The sequence below is a fragment of the Morone saxatilis genome, unplaced genomic scaffold, assembly GCF_004916995.1.
Source record: "Morone saxatilis isolate NCDOM2014 unplaced genomic scaffold, NCSU_SB_2.0 Contig3, whole genome shotgun sequence".
NCBI lineage: Eukaryota > Metazoa > Chordata > Actinopteri > Moronidae > Morone > Morone saxatilis.
The window spans coordinates 8182521-8201506 of NW_023339873.1; the positions used below are offsets into that span (position 1 = coordinate 8182521).

Consider the following 18986-nt stretch of genomic DNA (forward strand, 5'->3'; position numbering starts at 1 on the left):
GGTCGGACGAGCCGTGCGTAAAAACTCTCCGAAGTGGTGACTGGTGATCTGGTGTTTGTGGAGTTTTATTTTGTTAACCAGCTGCCGTGGAGGTGAGTGAATCTGCAGCTGTTTTTTCAATGTCAGAAAGTGACCCAACAGTTTCACGCAGTGGACGCGCCCTTTGGAAAAGAAGAAGAAATCAGTGTTGATATTTCAACGCGGTTGTCTTGTGTTTGTGATGTTTCAGCCGCACTCGTAACATTTTGTTGTGTTACTTCCGAGGTCGTTGCAGTGTTGTCTGTACAGGATACGCAAAGATATCCGGTAGTTTATTGTGTTGTTGTCGACTATTCAGTTTATTTCCTCCGCAGCGCGCAGAGTCCTATAAGGGAATTGAAACTTTTGCTCTCCGCCCTGTGGTACATTATATATATATGATAGCTGATGCCAAACGCTCTTAGTCGTTTGTTAAGTTTGGAACATCCTGAAAAACTTAAACTTAATCGGCGAATAATCGATGAATCTTGATTTAATCCTTCTTTAATGTCAGAATTTAAAAATAAACGTGTTAATAATGAAAATAACCCTCCAACAGAAGGATGCAGTTAGGGTTTGAATCCACAGATTATATTCAATATTGATTAATCTTCAGATTATTCTTTTTGATTAATCGTTTTGAAAACATGAAAAAAGAAAAAAAGAAAACTATTCCCCAGAGAGATGTGTTGTTTTGTCTGTCCAACAAACCCAAAGAGATTCATAATGTCTCAGTGTCTGAAAAATGCTTGAACAATTACTCAGCTGATTAACTGATTATCAAAATAGTTTAATTATTACAAAATTTACTTAATTCTTCCCAATCAACTAATTGAATCGAATAATTGTTTCAACTCTGGATAAAATAAAATGACTCAATAAATCCCTGTTAGAAAATATAACCCCAAGGAAGGTGATGAAGTACAAATCAATCAATCAAACTTTCTTTAGCCTATATAGAACCTTTCAGACAAATAAAACGCAGTTCATATTGATTTACAAGCAATTGACAAAACAGGTGTTTAAACAGGATTTATAGACCAATGCACGACAAAACCACATCAAAAAGAAAAAGTTAATGATAATAAGACAATAAAAAGTGAGGAGTTAAGATGATAAAAGCAAAAAAATAAAATTATAAAAAACTACACAAACAGTGATATGTTAATAAAATAAAATAAATAATAGTCAACAGTACAAATGAACTCAAGCGGAAACAGTTAGTCGATCAGAGTACAAACACTGTAAAGCCCCAGAGGAGCACTATCAGAATATTAGAGCTATTTGTTGTTGCACTGCATGTGTCAATACGTTGACTGTACAGCGTGTTCCAGAGTATTTGGGCAAACTTTTTTTTACCACAGATAACAAAGGAGATTTTCTTTGTTTAGTGATAAATCGGCACGCTGTATATTTAGTGTTTCTGATATGGTCAGTTTGTGGTCAGAAGGCATCATTGGGCAATTGTAATTCTTTATTGTCAAGTGTTGTTTTAGGTTAGTGTAGTTAGTGTGCAGCACTTAGCTGAAGTTTCTGACCATTAAAGTCTTCTGGGGATGCTTTTTAACTCTTTAATTTCCCAGATATGCCCAGAATATGGGCATATTTCAATTTGGCTCTTATGGTTGTGATTTTTACATAATACAGTGCTTCTCTGATGCTCTGTTGTCTCTGCTTAGAGAGAAAGATTTTTCAGCTGCAACCTTTGACCCCCTTCAGCCACCAGGGCAGCTGAAAGATGACAAGGCAAAAGAGCATTTTTCACTGCTGTTACAAAACCATGAAAACAATATGTGGTCATTACAGTTCAGCAGTTTTAGACGGTATATTCGGTATAGTCCTGTGATGTGCTGTATGTTCAGGTCAAAGCTGACTGCACAGGCTGACGTGGAGTCAGAAATGGCTTGTAAATAATTAACTTTCCCTCTCTGCCTCGTGCGTTTCTTAGTATAAATTCTTCACTATGCTAGGCTCCGTTAATGAAAACAGTGTTGATGCAAAAAAATCAATGAGTTACTGTGGCTCTGTCCTTATTTTTATTGTCTCAAAAGTACAAATTCCGATCATTCATCATCTAAATCAATGCCTCTGAGTCAAAAACACATTTTTATCAATGAAGCCCCAGTAATCTGCATGGTCTTCTTCTGTTTGAGAAATACATTTGACAAAACCAAACAGTACTACCACCTGCGGTGTTAACAGCCGGGCCCTTGGTCAAAAAGGCTTTTCCAAACCTAGTTAAAATCAATAAACTGGTCGAAGTGTTCTCGCAGTGTTCCTGCAGGCTTAAGCAATGCTTTATATAGTAGCCAAGCTCTGTGCACTGTGTTTACACAGTTTTCACTGTTAACCCCCTTAAAGCCTGATCAGGAGAGTATGACAGGCTGATATATCCAAGCACAATAGCCTTTTATGGAAAGCTGAGTAGCTCTACTGTATTAATGACCCTTTTAATTTTTAATTTCCCTCCTCTCAATCATATCTCGAACTGATCTTAAATCTTCTTTCAGCTAAATGTAGGGTCACTTCAGTCCTCTACCACTTTGTTTTTCTCTCCCTAACTCGCTGTATGCTGACCTCAAAATCTCTCCTTTTCTCTGCATCGCTCTCCCTCCCTCTCTGCCTCACACTTTTGGTCATATGACCACCAGAAATGGCTTGAGGCTGAACAGATTTGATTGTGCAACTCTGCAAAGCTTCACTCTGTCAGACCAAACCAGCAATAACCTTCTTGTGCTTTGCTCGGTCAAACACACAAAACGTGGGTGAAAACAGTATCAGAAAAACAAAACAGATGATTATAAAATGTGTGTGCTTTAAGTATTCCTGTTGTTCTCAAAGGGTCGGAGTAGTTTTGTCACCAAGAGGATCAGGATTTGTCTCTTTTATCCTAAAAATGGGCCGACAGATATTGATTCGAAGGGTTTCTAAACATGAATGCACTGTAGCTAACAGGCAGCATAGCCGCAGTTCATTCTTGCTGATTTGTTCTGCTTAAAGTTGTAGCAGTGAGTGGCAGTCTGGAATGCAGAGATTTCATATGTTTGCTGGATATGCAGTTGCTCTGGTGTTGTGTGAAGAGTCAGTACAAGTGCTTATATTTTAAATGCAATGTAAATATTCAAACTTATAACGTATAAATAAGAAATAGGTGATAAGAGAATTGAGAAATATTTTATTACTCTCAATCACTCTAATCAGGAACCTGTAACAGAATCCTACTGTTATCTTCTTTAATCTACAGATGATGTGAGTGAGTGACTTGTTTTTACATAGTTTAGTGTGTCTGCTGGACCTTTTTGACCTCCACATTTCTATGTGCCTTTTGATCATGTGAGGCGTAGTGCATAAAAATACAGTCCTCCTCAGAGTAACAGCTAACCGCTTGCCTTTTCTTTTATTAGTACAGCCCAACTGATACATCGGCCGGGACAATATTGTTCAGAAATACCAATGTCTCCATTAGAAGGTTTATTTTTCCACCATAAATCGTGCTGCTTAGTTGAGTTTTTTCCCAACCAAATTTAGGGATTCTTGCCAAAAACGCTTATGTTTTAGGGGTGTAAGAAATCCTCCCAACCCAAAGCAGCGTTGTAAATGTAAACTAAGGGCTATTATGTTGCAGACACTGTTTTACATAAAACAGTAGTTACAGTGTAAACCTTTTTAAAACTCAGATTTTATACATATGGTGGTGTATTGTTTAGATTATGTTTTCCTAAGATTAGATTTGAAAAATAATGCAATATATCACCTTTTCACCCTATACTGGAGATGGTTAGTTTAGCATAGAGACTGGAAACATAGAGAGGGGAAACTGCTAGCTGGCTCTGTCCAAATTTAAAAGCACTGCTCCAATCCTGTCGCTTGTAAATCCACTACTTCAGCTTTTGTAAACTAGTAAATTAATGAGATATAGTGTTATTTAATGAGCTTTAAGTGGATTTTGTTATCCTTTGACAGAGAATTTATGCTTCTTGCATAATTGCAGCTGCAGCTCTTTCTCCTGCCTCTGGTCTTTATGCTAAGCTAAGCTAACCAAATTGGATAGATATGAGAGTGGTATTAATGTTCCATCGAACTCTTGGCAGGAATGGAAAGAAACAAAATGTCAAACTGTTTTTTCAAGAAACAAAGATCAGCTGATATAGTCATATCTTTAAAATGTAATGATATCGATCTCAGAAATCCAGAAACAGCTAGGTCTTTTATTAGCTGACATTTATCTGTATGCTCACTGCTGAGAGTGTTCCACTGCGCGGCTCACTAATTGACAAGAATCTAATGAGACTTAGACTTAATTAGTGCTTTATTAATGACAGGTGTACCATTTATATCCATATACAATAATCATGTCAAGCTCAGTTCTAGTGCTTCTACCTGATGGAGTGATAAAGATCTTTCAATGAAACCAAAACACTCCTCACTTCACTTATACCTGCTCTGTACTTCCATTTTCTAATTTCAGGGTTATCGACGATTCATGTGGAAATAAAACACTTGAGATTTAATCAGAAATGCCAAGATAAACCTCAGAGTGGCAGTTTACTTTTGATTCACTGGTCTTCCATTACGTCAGAGGCACATAATTGTTGTTAGTGTGTTGTTGTTTTTTTGACATCTAAGTTAAGATAGACGGTCAAACAGGTTCCAGCAAAGAAATGAGCAGGAGGATGACACCAACTTGCTCTCACATTAGGGAGTGGTTTTATTAAATAGAAACATAGGAGTGATTGTGATTTAGAGAAACAATGGATTGGTTGGTCAGTGATAGCCTCTAGTGTCTGGTAGGAACTCATTCATATCACTCATATATGTCTATCAGCAGGCTGCTGTCTACTGAGTCACACTCCTCTGTGACTCACCTGTCTTTGGAAGGAGGAAAAAGAGAGTTTTATTTGGTCCTGGTTGACAAAATATCATTATTATCATTGTTCGGTCTCTAAAACAATAAAAAATTGGCCATCACATTATCCTAGAGCACAAGGTAGCATCATCGAATGTCTTGATTTATCCAACTAATATTGTCCAAAACTAAAAATGTTCAGTATGATATAAAATAAGACCAAGAAAACAGCAAATTGTTACACTTGTGAACTTCGTACGAAGTATAATTTTTAAATAAAAAGATGACTTAAAGACAAGATAAACTTTTTTTGATTAGAAATGTGGTTGTTGAAGCAGTACAAGTACATACATAAATAACAGAGGTATATAAAACTAAAATAAGAAAAGAATACAAAATAAAAAAGGAGTGTTAAAGAGTGTTTACAAATTACAAGGTAAAGTGACAGTGGTGTGATTAATAGCTGCAGAGTCAACTGGTCTGTATGTAAATGTAAATGGTAAACACCAGACTAATGTACGGTTAAGTAGGTTTAAATTAACTGTTGTCTTTATACCCTAAATGGTTAGTGGATTATCAACATAGCTGTGTTGTTACAGCTTGTGTTGATAAAGGATTTGTTGAACAGTATGTCAATGCATTTTATAAACATACAGTATACCCTGTCAAATGTTAAAAAAAACATACAAATACAAAAGAAATTGCCATCAATTGACATACAGGTGTCAGAAATGGTACCATTTTGCCAAGGTTCAGCTTATAAGGGACAGATTTTCTATATCTTAGTTAGAAAAGTTAGTTTTCCTAACTAGGCCCCTAAAATACCTTAAATAAATCTATTTTAAGCAGCTCTTTAGAAATTAGATAACATAAAAATGGTAGTGCATACATTTCCTGATTATCCATTTCCAATATTATTTTACATGTAAAAGTTGTTCTGGAATAAGCCAGACTAAAAACACAGAGACCATTTTCCTCGGCCGAACGCTGTTACATAAAGCAGTTCAACATGATATGTCTTTTCTATTTCAGCTGCAAGGAAGTGAAACCTTGAGTGTGTGACACACACACACACACCCACACAAATGCACACACAAGGGGAAAACAACATATTCACATGATTCAATTAGCTTTCTTACAACCCGCTAAATGTCTCTCATCTATCTTAACTTAATCTTATTTTTCCTTTTTTCTGCAGAATAAGCATCACAACAGACGGGGTTAGAGAAGTCCCTATGAGGATACATCTGATTGTGCAGTTACACACATTTGCCCACCACTTCCTCTTCTCCCGTGGAACACTAAATTGCAGAGGTCTTTCTGAAATGTCAGAATGGGTAACTTTCAAAACCCCGAAACCTATGAAATCTGCAATTTCATGATCATGGTTTGACTCGTGATTTGGGAACTGTCTGATCTTGGTTCAAAGCCTGTCAGTCATGTTGGAGCCTGGATCTGTGGATGAGGGACCAGTCTGCAAGTTTGTTTGCCCACCGTATTTGTGGAGAGAAACATATGAGTTGAACGTATTTGACGTAGCAACTGGCCTTTTTTCTGGACTGCTCACTCTGCCTGCTGACTGTGACTGGGATCACCAAAGGACCATTACAATGTTCACACCCCTAAACTCTTGGGAAATGTCTTCTTACTGAATACATTTTTGTGTTAAATTTAAAGCAAAATGGAGGAACTAAGGACATCTGCTTACTGGAGCCTTTACATTGATGAATTAAAAACCAAAGGAATTCCCTCTGATGAAAGTCTGACCCCAATGGGATAAGAACTTAACATTTAAGCTATAGTAGACTGTAAGACTGAACAGGTAATTACACAAAGAAATCTGGAGTACTCTCTCCCAGAATGCATTGCCCTATGAGAAAGAAACGCCCAACACGCGACTCTGATTTCTCTGCTATCGCGGTCCCCTCCATGCAGGGGTCCGGGTATCTTGACTACACGGTTGAGACCCACGCTTCCAAATCCCTCAAAGCCATGGAGGAATTCAGACGGCACGAGATGTTGTGTGACCTGGTGTTACACGTCACACACAAGGACAGGATAGTGGACTTCAAGGTGAGATTCCCTCTAAATGAAACCATCAGAATGCAGTTTGTGCCATTTTTGGGGATGTTTGTTTTCAAAGTTTCTGGGAAAAAATCCAACTATAAAGTTACAACAAACTAGCAGAGTATGGATCCCTAAAAACTGACTTGATGTAGTAAAACATTATCAGACAAATAACAAAAATGCAACTCATTACATCAATAAATAGTATTGTGGAAACACTTTAGATTACAACCTGCAACACACAGTATAATTGTCAATTTATAGTGTAATGTTTGTACTAACCTGAACCTGTACTCATAATATCAGATATCCAGTAGTTAAAAAATATTTTGTATTAATTCCTTAAATTCCCAGATTATTTCCCCCTTATTCTCTTCACATCATGTTTTACCTACATGTATCTTTCTGGTACACCCTTGGTACAAAAAAATAGACTGTAAACTGAGAAGTATTTCACTGTATTTTGCCAAACCATAACCTAGAGCATTACCAATATGTTGTGGTGTTAAATGATTAAAATGATGTAAAAATAAACATCCTTATACTTTTCTTTTACACACGCGCATGTTACGACGCAAGAAGCATCATTTCTGCCAATAGATCCTCCTAAATGCTACACACTGGACCTTTTAAGTAAGGATTTCTGCTTATCTTTGTATTATGTAGTTGTAAACATTACAGTTATTATGTTGAGACGATACGAGATGAATGACAATACCACACTATATATATATATATATATATATATTCATACTCAGTGTAATCAACAATAATGAAAATATTTGCAGCCCAAGTTACAGGAGTTTATACAGTGATGCTGCAGCAGTATGCAGTATAATATATGGATGATGAACTTCATGTGGACTGTTTTATGATGAAAGTTAGCTTCAGCTAAGTAGCCAGACGAAAAAGCTGGTGCTCAGTGTGTTAAGCTTCCATTCATTTAGATAGCTACAGAGTCCTCCACTGCTTCACACACACACATACACATACACATACACATACACACACAAACACAAACCCTTGAACAATCACTGGTCTAGACATACAATACATTTTCATCTCATTGCAGTAGGGAAATTGGAAATGTGGTGGAAAAAATTGGAAATGTTGTGTAGGGAGAAGTCAGACAATAGATCTGTGCACTGCACTGGTTGCCCCTATTTAATTTAATGATGGTAAATTGCTAATTACTAATTTAATTAATATTTAATTTACTTATAGAAAATCAATTTAATTATGTTTATGTTAAATAACACTTGTAACACTAGTTTACATTTCACTCTAACAAAAATCTTGGTCAGGTAGATAAATTATTGTATGTGTGCTCTATAAATAAGAAAATGAAGGAGCAGAAAAATAAAAATGAACTAATGAAGATAATGAGAAGACATTAAGTTTTAAATTGTTATATCAACTGAATAGTGGTAAAGGAAAAACTAAAGCTTTTTGCTTTTTTACCAGCTGATTGGAGGTTAAAGATTGAAGCTTTTATTTTTACAATCCATATTAATTATTTAATTAACAATTTAATTTATGATGTTATATTTTTCACTTGTCTGATAACCTTTTACTACATGTCACTGCCGGGACTCCATAGCAGATGTCTGTTTATCATTCAGTCATGGGCCAATTATAGTGAATGCAGTGTTTCTGTATCATCTAATAATTTTTTTATCCAGGTGCACAAGGTGGTACTGGCCTCCTGTAGCCCCTACTTCAGGGCCATGTTCACCAGCAGCTTCAAGGAGTGTCGCGCCCAGGAGGTAACCCTGTGCGATGTCTGCCCCCAGGTGGTGGAAAAACTTATAGACTTTGCCTACACCTCCCACATCACAGTGGGAGAGAAGTGTGTGTTGCATCTTCTCTTGGCTGCTATGAGGTAAACACACAGTATTTAAACAGCAGCACATTGTGTAGTAAAGATTATCCTGAGTCTCTGAAAACAGCTGAAGTCAGACACTCTTTTAAATAACAGAGAATTTCCTCCTTTTTTTGTTTTTTACAAGGTTTCAAATGGAGGACGTGGCCAAGGCATGCTGCGATTTCCTCACTAAGCACCTGGAGCCTGCTAATGTCATCGGCATCGCCCGCTTTGCTGAGGAGATCGGCTGCACAGAGCTGCACCAGCGGAGTAGAGAGTTTATCAATACACACTTCAATGAGGTAAGGTGTGCTTGTGCTTTCTGTACTGTACCAGTAAAGTCCGGTATTAATGCGTATTTTAATGTAATTTATGCTTTACTTTATGTTAAGCAAACATGTGACATACAGTATTTTTATTGAGCCTCTATCATACACCTGTCATGTTATTCCTACATGGGAAAAAGAAGGAAGCTGAAAATGTTGAAGTGACGTTCAACAAAATCAGTGACTCTGTACAACATCACCCTGAGAGAGCTCCAGGACTTCTCCATTGCAAACATGCTCAGGGTCGTCCCCATTGGTCAAGGATTAGTTTTTAAGAACTCACTGGTTGCTCTTGTGCAATGCTGCACCCATTTGGTTGCTTTTTCTGGTCCAGTGCAATTTATACATATAATAATATATATAAATGTGGTGTAGTGACCAGTGCACATACACTGAGAATTGACTTTAGAGTGAAGTATATATATATATATATATGTGTGTATGTATAGCACATTTCATACAATGGGGTGATTCAATGTGCTTCTACAGGGCAAGCAACACAAGCAATAAAAATGTATAGGTAAACTAGTGTTTTGTTGAGTCGTGGGACAACCAGCAGGCCAGCCCCAGATGTCCTAAGGGTTCATGAAGGTTTATATGGCACAAGCATGTCAGAGATGTATTTGGGCCCAGAGCCACAGATAGATTTATAGACCAGCAGTAAGATGTGTATGGATTGTATAATGCAGTCATATGTCCTATTTTTCTGAGGACCATGGCAGAAGCATTCTGAATAACTAGAATGTTTGGTCTGTTAAAGTAAAAAAGATTTATGAATGTATGACTCCTCAAGAATGAGATGGTTGTTTATTCAAGTGTAAAATGACCATGGATGTTATTCTAGAGACCCATCTTTCCCACCAGATCAGTGATTTTTGTCATTGTGTAATTTCATGTTATTTCCTGTTGTTACCTGCCAGCTTTTTTCTCATCTCCTTTGCCTGCTCTTCGTACTGCACTAATTCTTGGCCACATCCAGCTCTGCTCTTAGATCCTGAGTTCTCCTGAGATTTTACTTGTGCTTTCGCTTGCCTTACACTGCCGGTCTGCTCTCCATCGTCCTTAGCTCCTCCACCGTGGATCTGATGTCAGACTGTGAGGCTGTCTCTGCCTGGAACAAAGCCCCTGACAGGCTCAGAGTCAGCAGGAGCAAAGCTGTAGCACTTCTCATGTCTTTAGATCTTTTAGATGTTGATCGACCTTACATAGACTGCACGTAGCAGGTAGCAAGTCACAGTTAGAAGCTACAGGACATTGTAGCCTATATGTATTTTTTATGCAGTGCTAATTAGTCTTGCCTAAGGAGCACTTTTGAATACTAACCTGTATGCATGCGTTTTATCTTTTATTCTGAATAAGTCACATATATGTTGTGCTCATGTCTTATGATAACTGTGTGAAAATGCAGCTGCAGTGTTTATTGGTTACTTGAATCCACTGGCCACTGATCTGTGTCAAAGACAAACTCTCACTTTGGTTGTATCAACAGTACTTTACCCCTTTTTTACACTCTTTGTCAGTACGTCGCACATGTTTTCTCTCTCCCTGTCGAGGAATGATAGAAACTACCTTTGTAAGAACGTGAATGTTCTCTCTGTGTCTGTCTTATCTCTTATTCACTGGATACTATTACTTTAACTTGAAAGGTATCCACATCAGAAAATCTGAAAAAAGGGAATACAGTGCGCACCTCCAGCAGTTAATATGCCTTTATCTGACCGTGCTCTTGTGTGCCTCTGTCCTAGGTGACTAAGGAAGATGAGTTCTTCAGCCTCTCTCACTGCCAGCTGCTGGAGCTCATCAGTCAGGACAGTATCAAGGTGCTCTGTGAGTCTGAGGTGTGTGGCATTAAATTAACTAATTAAACCTTAACTGAGAGGCATGAAAGGAACATTATTGCAATCACTGTGTGTTCTGAAACCCTGTTTTCAACACAAATATTTAGTTTATTGTCTGGTATTTTTTGCCTGTTGTTTAATGTCAGAATATTAGAAGAATACTGTATATTGTAAGATGTTTTAAGAGTTTTACCACAGTCACAGAAAAAGGTTACAGTTTTTAACATTCATTTTGTAAATTTGGTCTGTAAAATCAGCCATGAATGCTTTTTGTGTGTGTTTATTATCATTTATATCATATTAAAACAGTTCAACAGCTGCCAAGAACTCTGCACAATTGCTATGAATCCAAGTTGTATAGAGATATAAATAACAAACCACATATTGATATGTCTAATTAAATCAATGGCAGGTGTACAAGGCCTGCACAGACTGGGTCCGCTGGGATATGGAGGGTAGAGCCCAGTACCTTCATGCCCTCCTGAATGCGGTTCATATCTACGCCCTGCCTCCTAAGTTCCTAAAGAACCAGCTCCTGTCCTGCCCCATCCTCAGTAAGGTAAACTGCAGCCTCATTTCCTTGTGGAAACGGACAGATACTGTCTCACTCAGTTACCTACTCTTTACAGGTTTTAATTTTCTGCCATGTCTTTTAACTCCAGGCCAATTCCTGTAAGGACTTCCTGTCTAAAATATTCCAAGATATGACACTGCGAAAGCTGCCTCCTGCACCTAACCGTGGAACTCAACTCATCTATGTGGCTGGAGGGTAATAATATAAATTACAGTTATTATAAAGTTTCCTCAACAATATTTCTTTATTCTGTAATGCATACATGGTTGATCATTGTAGCCCATAACTAACTATACTTATACTGATAATGAGAAACTGATTATTGGACACTTGGTGACCTCTTTCTCACAATTTTGACATACATGTTAATAAGAGACCTGCATTCAGAACATAGATGTCCATTTATAATACACAACTTGTGTGTAAAGCACCTCATGGATCAAGAAAGTGTCTTCGTCTGCCACCCGGTGGCAGTTAGGAGCTCATCCACCCTGGCCATTTCTTGTGGCTCTCTCTCTCTACTGTGTACTTGTGTATATATATGTACTTTTTTAAACAATGCATATAAATTCCAGAACACTTAAGAGTGAACTACCCACTCACCATTTCTTTTTCTCTGTTCAGATACCACCAGCATTCACTAGCGACCATGGAGGCTTATGATCCCAGGAGGAATGTCTGGCTAAAACTGGCTGACATGGGGTCTCCATGCAGTGGTCTGGGAGCCTGTGCGCTGTTTGGGCTCCTCTACACTGTAGGTTGCGTCGGTTATGTCATACAACCAGTGAAAAGCATTGCAGAGTTTTAATTTCTGAATGACACTCAATGAGATGTGAAATGATGCAATACAGTATGATACAATTCTATGTTATGATAAAATATGATATGATACATGGAAAATAAATGAACACTGGTTGTACCACTGTAATGGCACATTTATGTGTACATTTGTAATTTAATACTGTAATTATTTTACCCAATTCTAAACTGTGAGCTTCTACCCGTCAATCCTGAATAGACTAATGTTTGTTTTGACAAGTTTAAGAGATCAACATAATCTCTGTGCTAATCCCTGTTTTTGTGAATCCAGGTTGGAGGCAGGAACCTGTCCCTTCAAAACAACACAGAGTCCAGCGCCCTGTGCTGCTACAACCCAATGACCAACCAGTGGAGCCAGCGAGCCTCCCTCAACATCCCCAGGAACAGGGTCGGGGTGGGCGTCGTGGACGGTTGCATCTACGCCATCGGCGGCTCCCAGGGCTCCACGCACCACAACACGGTGGAGAGGTGAGACATTTCTGAGGTGTTCATTCTTTGAGTGTGTGAGAGGATTTATTTATTTAACTCGGCATTTGAGAAGTAATTTGATTTTAATGACATATTATTTACTAGTATGAATGTAATGAGCATGGATTTCTTTCCATGTACACACATTCTTAGATTAAGTGCATTTACCTCAGTATAAGTATGGATAATGGCATGAGAGAGATTAAATGAATAGCTGCCATTCAACCTAAAGAGCAGTCAAGAAGTTTGCAGGTATTCCTCTTAGCATAATTGGATAAAAACACGAACTCTTTCAAAACATGTTGAGACACACACTTCCCAGGAATGTCAATCTCTTTGGGAATGCTTTACATCTTGTTGCCGCCACCGCCAAGCACGGAGGAGTTCCAATGCTGTTGTAGATCAGTTTCAATCAATTAATAACAAGAAACACAAGTCAAGCAAGTGGCAGTTTCTTTTGATACTATTATCTTTTATCCCATATCAAAAAACTGTGCTTCAAGTGTAACCTCAATTCCTTTTTATACTGAAGGGTATAGATTTCTAAAAGATGCTACTCACAAGAGAATTATTAAAGCTCATCAGATGCCACATGCAAGTCCTTTCATGAGAAGCTGCTAAAACTATTAAAATGAATGAAACACATCAGATGAGATTAGATTTATAGTAACAATGGTTGGCAAGAAATGGCTCTGCTCCTGAGGATGCTTCCCCAAATGAATCCAAGCAACATGTAAGAGACTCAACAGGAAGCTATATCTCCCTGTTCATTGTTTTAAGTGGGCTAAATTAAGATTTTGTATTATTTATCATTGAAATTTGCATTGCTGCGTGTAGTAATTTCAGGGTTCCAAAGCACACTGTCAGTGTCGGCACAGTGACCCAAGAAGTGACTTGGATTTAGCGTTTTTTTCAAGGGCTTTTCACCAATGTTTGAGGGCAGCTGATGTAATATCAACCACCCTCCTATCAGCAGTTTACAGCTGGAATACACCCAGTGCCGAGAACTGAGCCAACAACTTTTTAATCATTAACCAGTTAGTGAACGTGCTATCCAACCTGCCTCATCATGATTCAGTTCTTTGTTGTTGTTGCCTTCTTGCAGAGTTAGATGAGAAGATTGATACCAGTCTCGTATCTGTCTGTTGAATGTGAAGCCACAGCTAGGAGGTTGTTTAGCTTAGCATAAAGCCAAAACGGCTCACCTGGCTCGGTAAAAAAAACCAAAAACAATTCACATGCCAGCACTATGAAATAACATGTTATGTTTTATTTATTTAATCAGGACAAAAAGCCCAAGTATAAAAATGTCATGTTGTGGTTTCAGAGTGGGTAAATTACTGCATCCGGCCCAGAAATAATTAAATAAGACATTTTATTTAACATCTTACACAATCAGAGTAGACCTTTAAACCCACTTTTGTTTCAAACACATGGGCATAGAGTGAAAACTGAAGGATTTATTTATTTAGAGATGTCTGTTGAACTACAGAATCATGTTGAATTTCTTGTCTCGGTCTGCTCTCTGTGGTGTTACAACCTCTTTGGCTTCAAATAAAGCTTGTCAATAGTTGCCAAACATGGTTGCCAGCTTAACCTAATCCACTTAAAGTTGGCTGTCTTGTGTAGATTGAGAAGGTTGCTGCACACAGTCACTGCCCTCTGACCAACTTAAAGCTTTGCAGCACTGATTCACTAATATGATTGTAGTAATTGACTAATATGTAATGTCATTAGGAACAGATTATCTCTACATTGACTACATGTACCTCACAACTGGTGTTTGTTTTGCAGGTGGGATCCAGAGTCTAATCGCTGGTCCTTTGTTTGCCCGATGTCGGTGTCTCGTCTGGGTGCCGGAGTAGCAGCATGTGGGGGGGCTCTGTATGTGGTGGGGGGCTATGACGGGCAGAACCGCTGGAACACTGCTGAGAAATACCAGCCTGACACTAACACCTGGCAGCAGCTGGCACCCATGAACACTATACGCAGTGGACTGGGTGAGTCAGTGGGAATTCCTGTCTTTATGAGATTTTGGTTTGATTCAGTTCAGTCAGAATAACGTTTTTCAGTTGTGTGTGTGTGTGTGTGTGTGTGTGTGCTTTTTTTTAACGCTCATATTTGCCAGAATTAGAGTCAGAATCAAGAAGTAGGTTTTCACATAGGAGGGATTTGCCTGATATATTGGTGCATATAAGCAAAATATATCTAAATATGAAGTACTGCAGCCATGAAGCATACATAGCATAAAATATTATAAAGACAATAAATGGCAGTATGTACAGTATGACCAGTAGTCTCACTTAATATCTTGTTTTGTGAATTATGAAATGTGCTTCTTTGCTTTCTTGCTGATTGATACCACCCTAAGACTACAGCCAGCAGGTAGTCTGGAAACAGGGGGAAAACCTAGCCTTGTGCTGTCAGTGGGGGCAACAATATCCCCTAAAGCTCAGTTCTCCACTGCGACTGGCCAAGAAGTAGTCCCCTTTGTAAAAAAAAGTGGTAATTTTTAAATTTCTGATTTTGTATGGATTACAACAAAAAACATATAAAGTATAAGTGAGTTTCAGATGCGATCCTACGCTGATTATGCAACCTTTAGACAGCGCCATGCTAAGTATTTCCCCCAGTTTTCAGTTTTTATGCTAAGCTAAGCTAACTGGCTGCTGGTTCTGGCTTCATATTTACCGCCATTTTGCCAAAATGTCAAACTATTCCTTTAAGTTCCGTCTCATGTCTGTGTTTGCAGGATTGGTGTGTGTGAACTCGTACCTGTACGCAATAGGAGGGTATGATGGGCGGAGCCAGCTGTGTTCTGTGGAGCGTTACAATATAGCCAGGAACCTGTGGGAGCCCAGGGCCTCCATGCATTTCTGTCGCAGTGCACATGGAGTCACTGTTCATCAGGGACGCATCTTTGTCCTTGGTCAGTTGACTCATTAATCAAAATATAAGAGACTGGAAGTTCAAACATGAGTTAAATGAAAGAGAGGGCGAAAAAAAAAAGGTTGGCAAGCAGGATGTTATGTAGGGCTACAAGTAGAGTGTTTGTGATCGCAGACTCACAAAAATATATGATCAGTGACCTTTTATTAACACTAATAAGAGCTGCCTCATTGGGCTCATCAGGCTCTTGTTTCTTTTTAAAAAAAATATTGTTTATTTACTGATGTCTTCGCTTCTTTTTCTTCTAATTAGATTTAATTTAATTAGTTTTATTTTATCTTGTTATATTTGTTTATTTAACTATTTCATCTTTTTTTCCTAATTATTTATTTTGTGTGTGTTGCTCAAGGATGTTTTGCATGTAGTTTTTGATGACGCTTGCATTGACTCACCATGGATTGTCTGAATCCAAGTGTACCATCACTCATTAGTGTCTACACTACCCCAAACTCATATTTTTATGAGGTAAAAAGAGTTTTGTTTGGTAATCAGTCTATACTAGAAAGTTTTTTAATATCTCTAGGCTAGTATATGTCAAAATGTTGGATGTTTATGCATGTGGGAGCGATGACAATACATGCTTGTTCAGTAATTAAATTATTCAGATTAATTAGTAGACAGTTGGGTCGGGAGATGGCCAATGAGATCCTCTGTGTTACAACAATGTGGGCTGTACTCTGTTTTATTTCTAATGTGGCTCAATGACTCAGTGTTTAATTAAATAGAGTGAAGTATGGTTCAGATGTTAAGAGTAAACAGACGAGCAGCAATCAAATGAAATGTCAGATCGGGAAGAAATAACAAATCGCTTCACTAAATAAAAATTTAAAAACCTAACTTTGCCTTTAAAAAAAAATTATTTTTACTAATCCATTTATTAATGACAGAATAATACAACTGAATAATTCATCAACACAATAGCTAAACAGTTCCCTAATTGGTTTATTAACAGCTTCATTAAAAACTGTGTCTGTGTGTCTATCCAGGAGGTTTTAACCAGCAAGGCTTCCTGTCCAGCATTGAGTGTTACTGTCCAGAAAGAAATGAATGGACGCGCATCACCGACATGCCCGTTGGACGCAGCGGCATGGGCGTCGCTGTTACCATGGAGCCGTGTCCCGGCAGCCTGCCGGAACAAGGGGATGATGAGGACGGAGACGAATAGGATGGGGATGAAATCTGTCCAAGTCTCAAGTGTTGAATACGGTTGCGAGTGGTGCTTCTTTTCAAGAGAGGGTGAAGTGCATTAAATAAGAAAAACATTCCAGTATGAACTCGTATATGTCCTCGCCCCTAATGGATCTTGTTTGTGTCGCATCTTGGAGTGCTGAAGGTATTATTTGTATGGAAACACTGAAGATGAAGAATTTCTATATGAGCAAGTGATACAGAAAACTGGTAGCATGACAGTGACCTCACAATGAACAAGGTGCTACAGATGTAATCTCAAACGATGATACTATTTAATTAATTTAGTTATTCCACCGCTGTTTTTAATCTCTCAGTGTTCAATTGTATTTGTACATTTTGCAAAAGTTTGAATGGTCTTAAGTGACCTGATTACTAATTCCTGTCTCTGTGTTGTATCTCTACCTCTGACTCTGTTTAAATGAGCACTTTTCTTATGCGTCGTCTTTATTTTGTGCCAAATAGTTTCACCCAAAACTGCCATTTTTGGAATGTTTTTTTTTTTTGCATTTACTTTGTTGTGTTTCTGAAAATAAAGCTAATCAAGTGTGTGAATGATCAATATTTTATTTCCAATTCCACTTTTACCTCATATGCACTGACGTTAGTAAAGGCAAATGTGTTTTACTGACCTCTTGTGATCTCAGTTATTAGGATGCTTCCTGACAAGTGTATCGCCCCTGATATGTAACAACAGATGCACTACCACTAGATGGTGGAATAAGTCCAAAAACAGCTGCTCGCTGCAACATAAAAAATGTTTTTTTCTGTTGTTTTTTTTTGTTTTGTTTTGCAATGTAAAAGAACTCCCAGGACACTACCAGCTCAAAAATAACAAAGCAAAAGAACAAGGGCTCTAAATATGTTCCTATCTTGACAAATAATGACACGTTGCCAAAATAATATAAATATAGAATGTGCACACTGTGAGCAGCAGTGATATCCTGTTTGGATAAAGAATATTTGTCCATGTTTTATGGCTCAGAGAGAATAATTAGAGTGGAGCTTTTCACAGCAACCTTTATTCCAGCAGTCGTGAAGAAAGACAGAGGGTACTGGAGTCACTACAGCGTTAGTCATCAACCGCAGACGTCACTTGTGTGTTTACCTATCTCTCTCTGCACTGCTGTTCTCCATCTCCTCCATGGCTCACCTGCAATTATCCCAGCAGGCCACCAAAGAAGACAGTCCTGGACAGAGCTATTATTCAAATACGGCCAGAGTTGCCTCATCATGTTGAGATTTCTGACAGAGAAGAGACACCAGTGCAGGAGAAAAGCAGTTGTGCTTGTTTTATCTCTTTTCTGGAATAATAGATGGGCAGGTGATCGTGGTCACATGTTTGTCTCCCTTTTGTGTGTCTCAGATTTCCAACTCGTGGACATTGTGAGTGTTCATTATTGACAGAGCAACCTGTTGGGCGGTGAGCAGAGATGTAGTAGTGGCAGCAGTAGAGGAAGCAGCAGCAGCAGAGCCCTGTTTTTTTTTTTGCGTCTGGGCCCCAGAGAGTGAGAGCGGAGACAGACGAGGGAGTAGAGGGCTCTTACTCACTACTTAGAGCCCCTACACAGGAGCAAGTGACTCACATGGCGAACGCATGACGCAGGCATCTCACACAGATGCGCACACACTCATTTGCGCATGGATACACAAATACTCGTGTGTCCGTACACAAACACATTTGTTCTTTATCTGTCACACATGCATATGTGTGTGTGCACGCTTGTGCAAAACAAAGCTGGCTGTCTCTTATTCACAGGCTGTGGAAGCAGATTTGCCTCAATGCCTTCATTGTCTCACGGGGGAGAGAGGAATACAGAAAGAGATGTAGCACTGTACAGCAGGGAGACTTTGCCTCCCATAGAGAATCAGAGGAGGAAAATTAGTACACATACAGATGCAGCTTGTTGTACAAGTCCATCTTTTGCATGCTTGTTGCACTAATGCTGAACTGCTTGCACAACCCCAAGAGGAACTGCTGGAGGAGAGACTCAGAGAAGCAAGGACTGAGAAAGGCTGCTGCCACCTA

The 18986-nt window shown here is 38.6% G+C and overlaps 1 protein-coding gene across 1 annotated transcript in view; it reads left to right on the forward strand.

Annotated features, from left to right (window-relative positions):
* keap1a (kelch-like ECH-associated protein 1a) overlaps positions 1-17512 on the forward strand; it is a gene marked incomplete in the record, with an annotated part of 17719 nt that extends 207 nt beyond the window's left edge. Inside the window, 12 exon segments of the mRNA XM_035674422.1 lie at positions 1-92; positions 6063-6937; positions 8614-8813; positions 8941-9097; positions 10867-10959; positions 11372-11518; positions 11622-11728; positions 12158-12287; positions 12624-12820; positions 14615-14820; positions 15573-15749; positions 16756-17512. Of these exon segments, the coding sequence (XP_035530315.1) occupies positions 6725-6937; positions 8614-8813; positions 8941-9097; positions 10867-10959; positions 11372-11518; positions 11622-11728; positions 12158-12287; positions 12624-12820; positions 14615-14820; positions 15573-15749; positions 16756-16934 (1806 nt within the window).
* Between the last annotated feature and the right edge of the window lie 1474 nt (positions 17513-18986).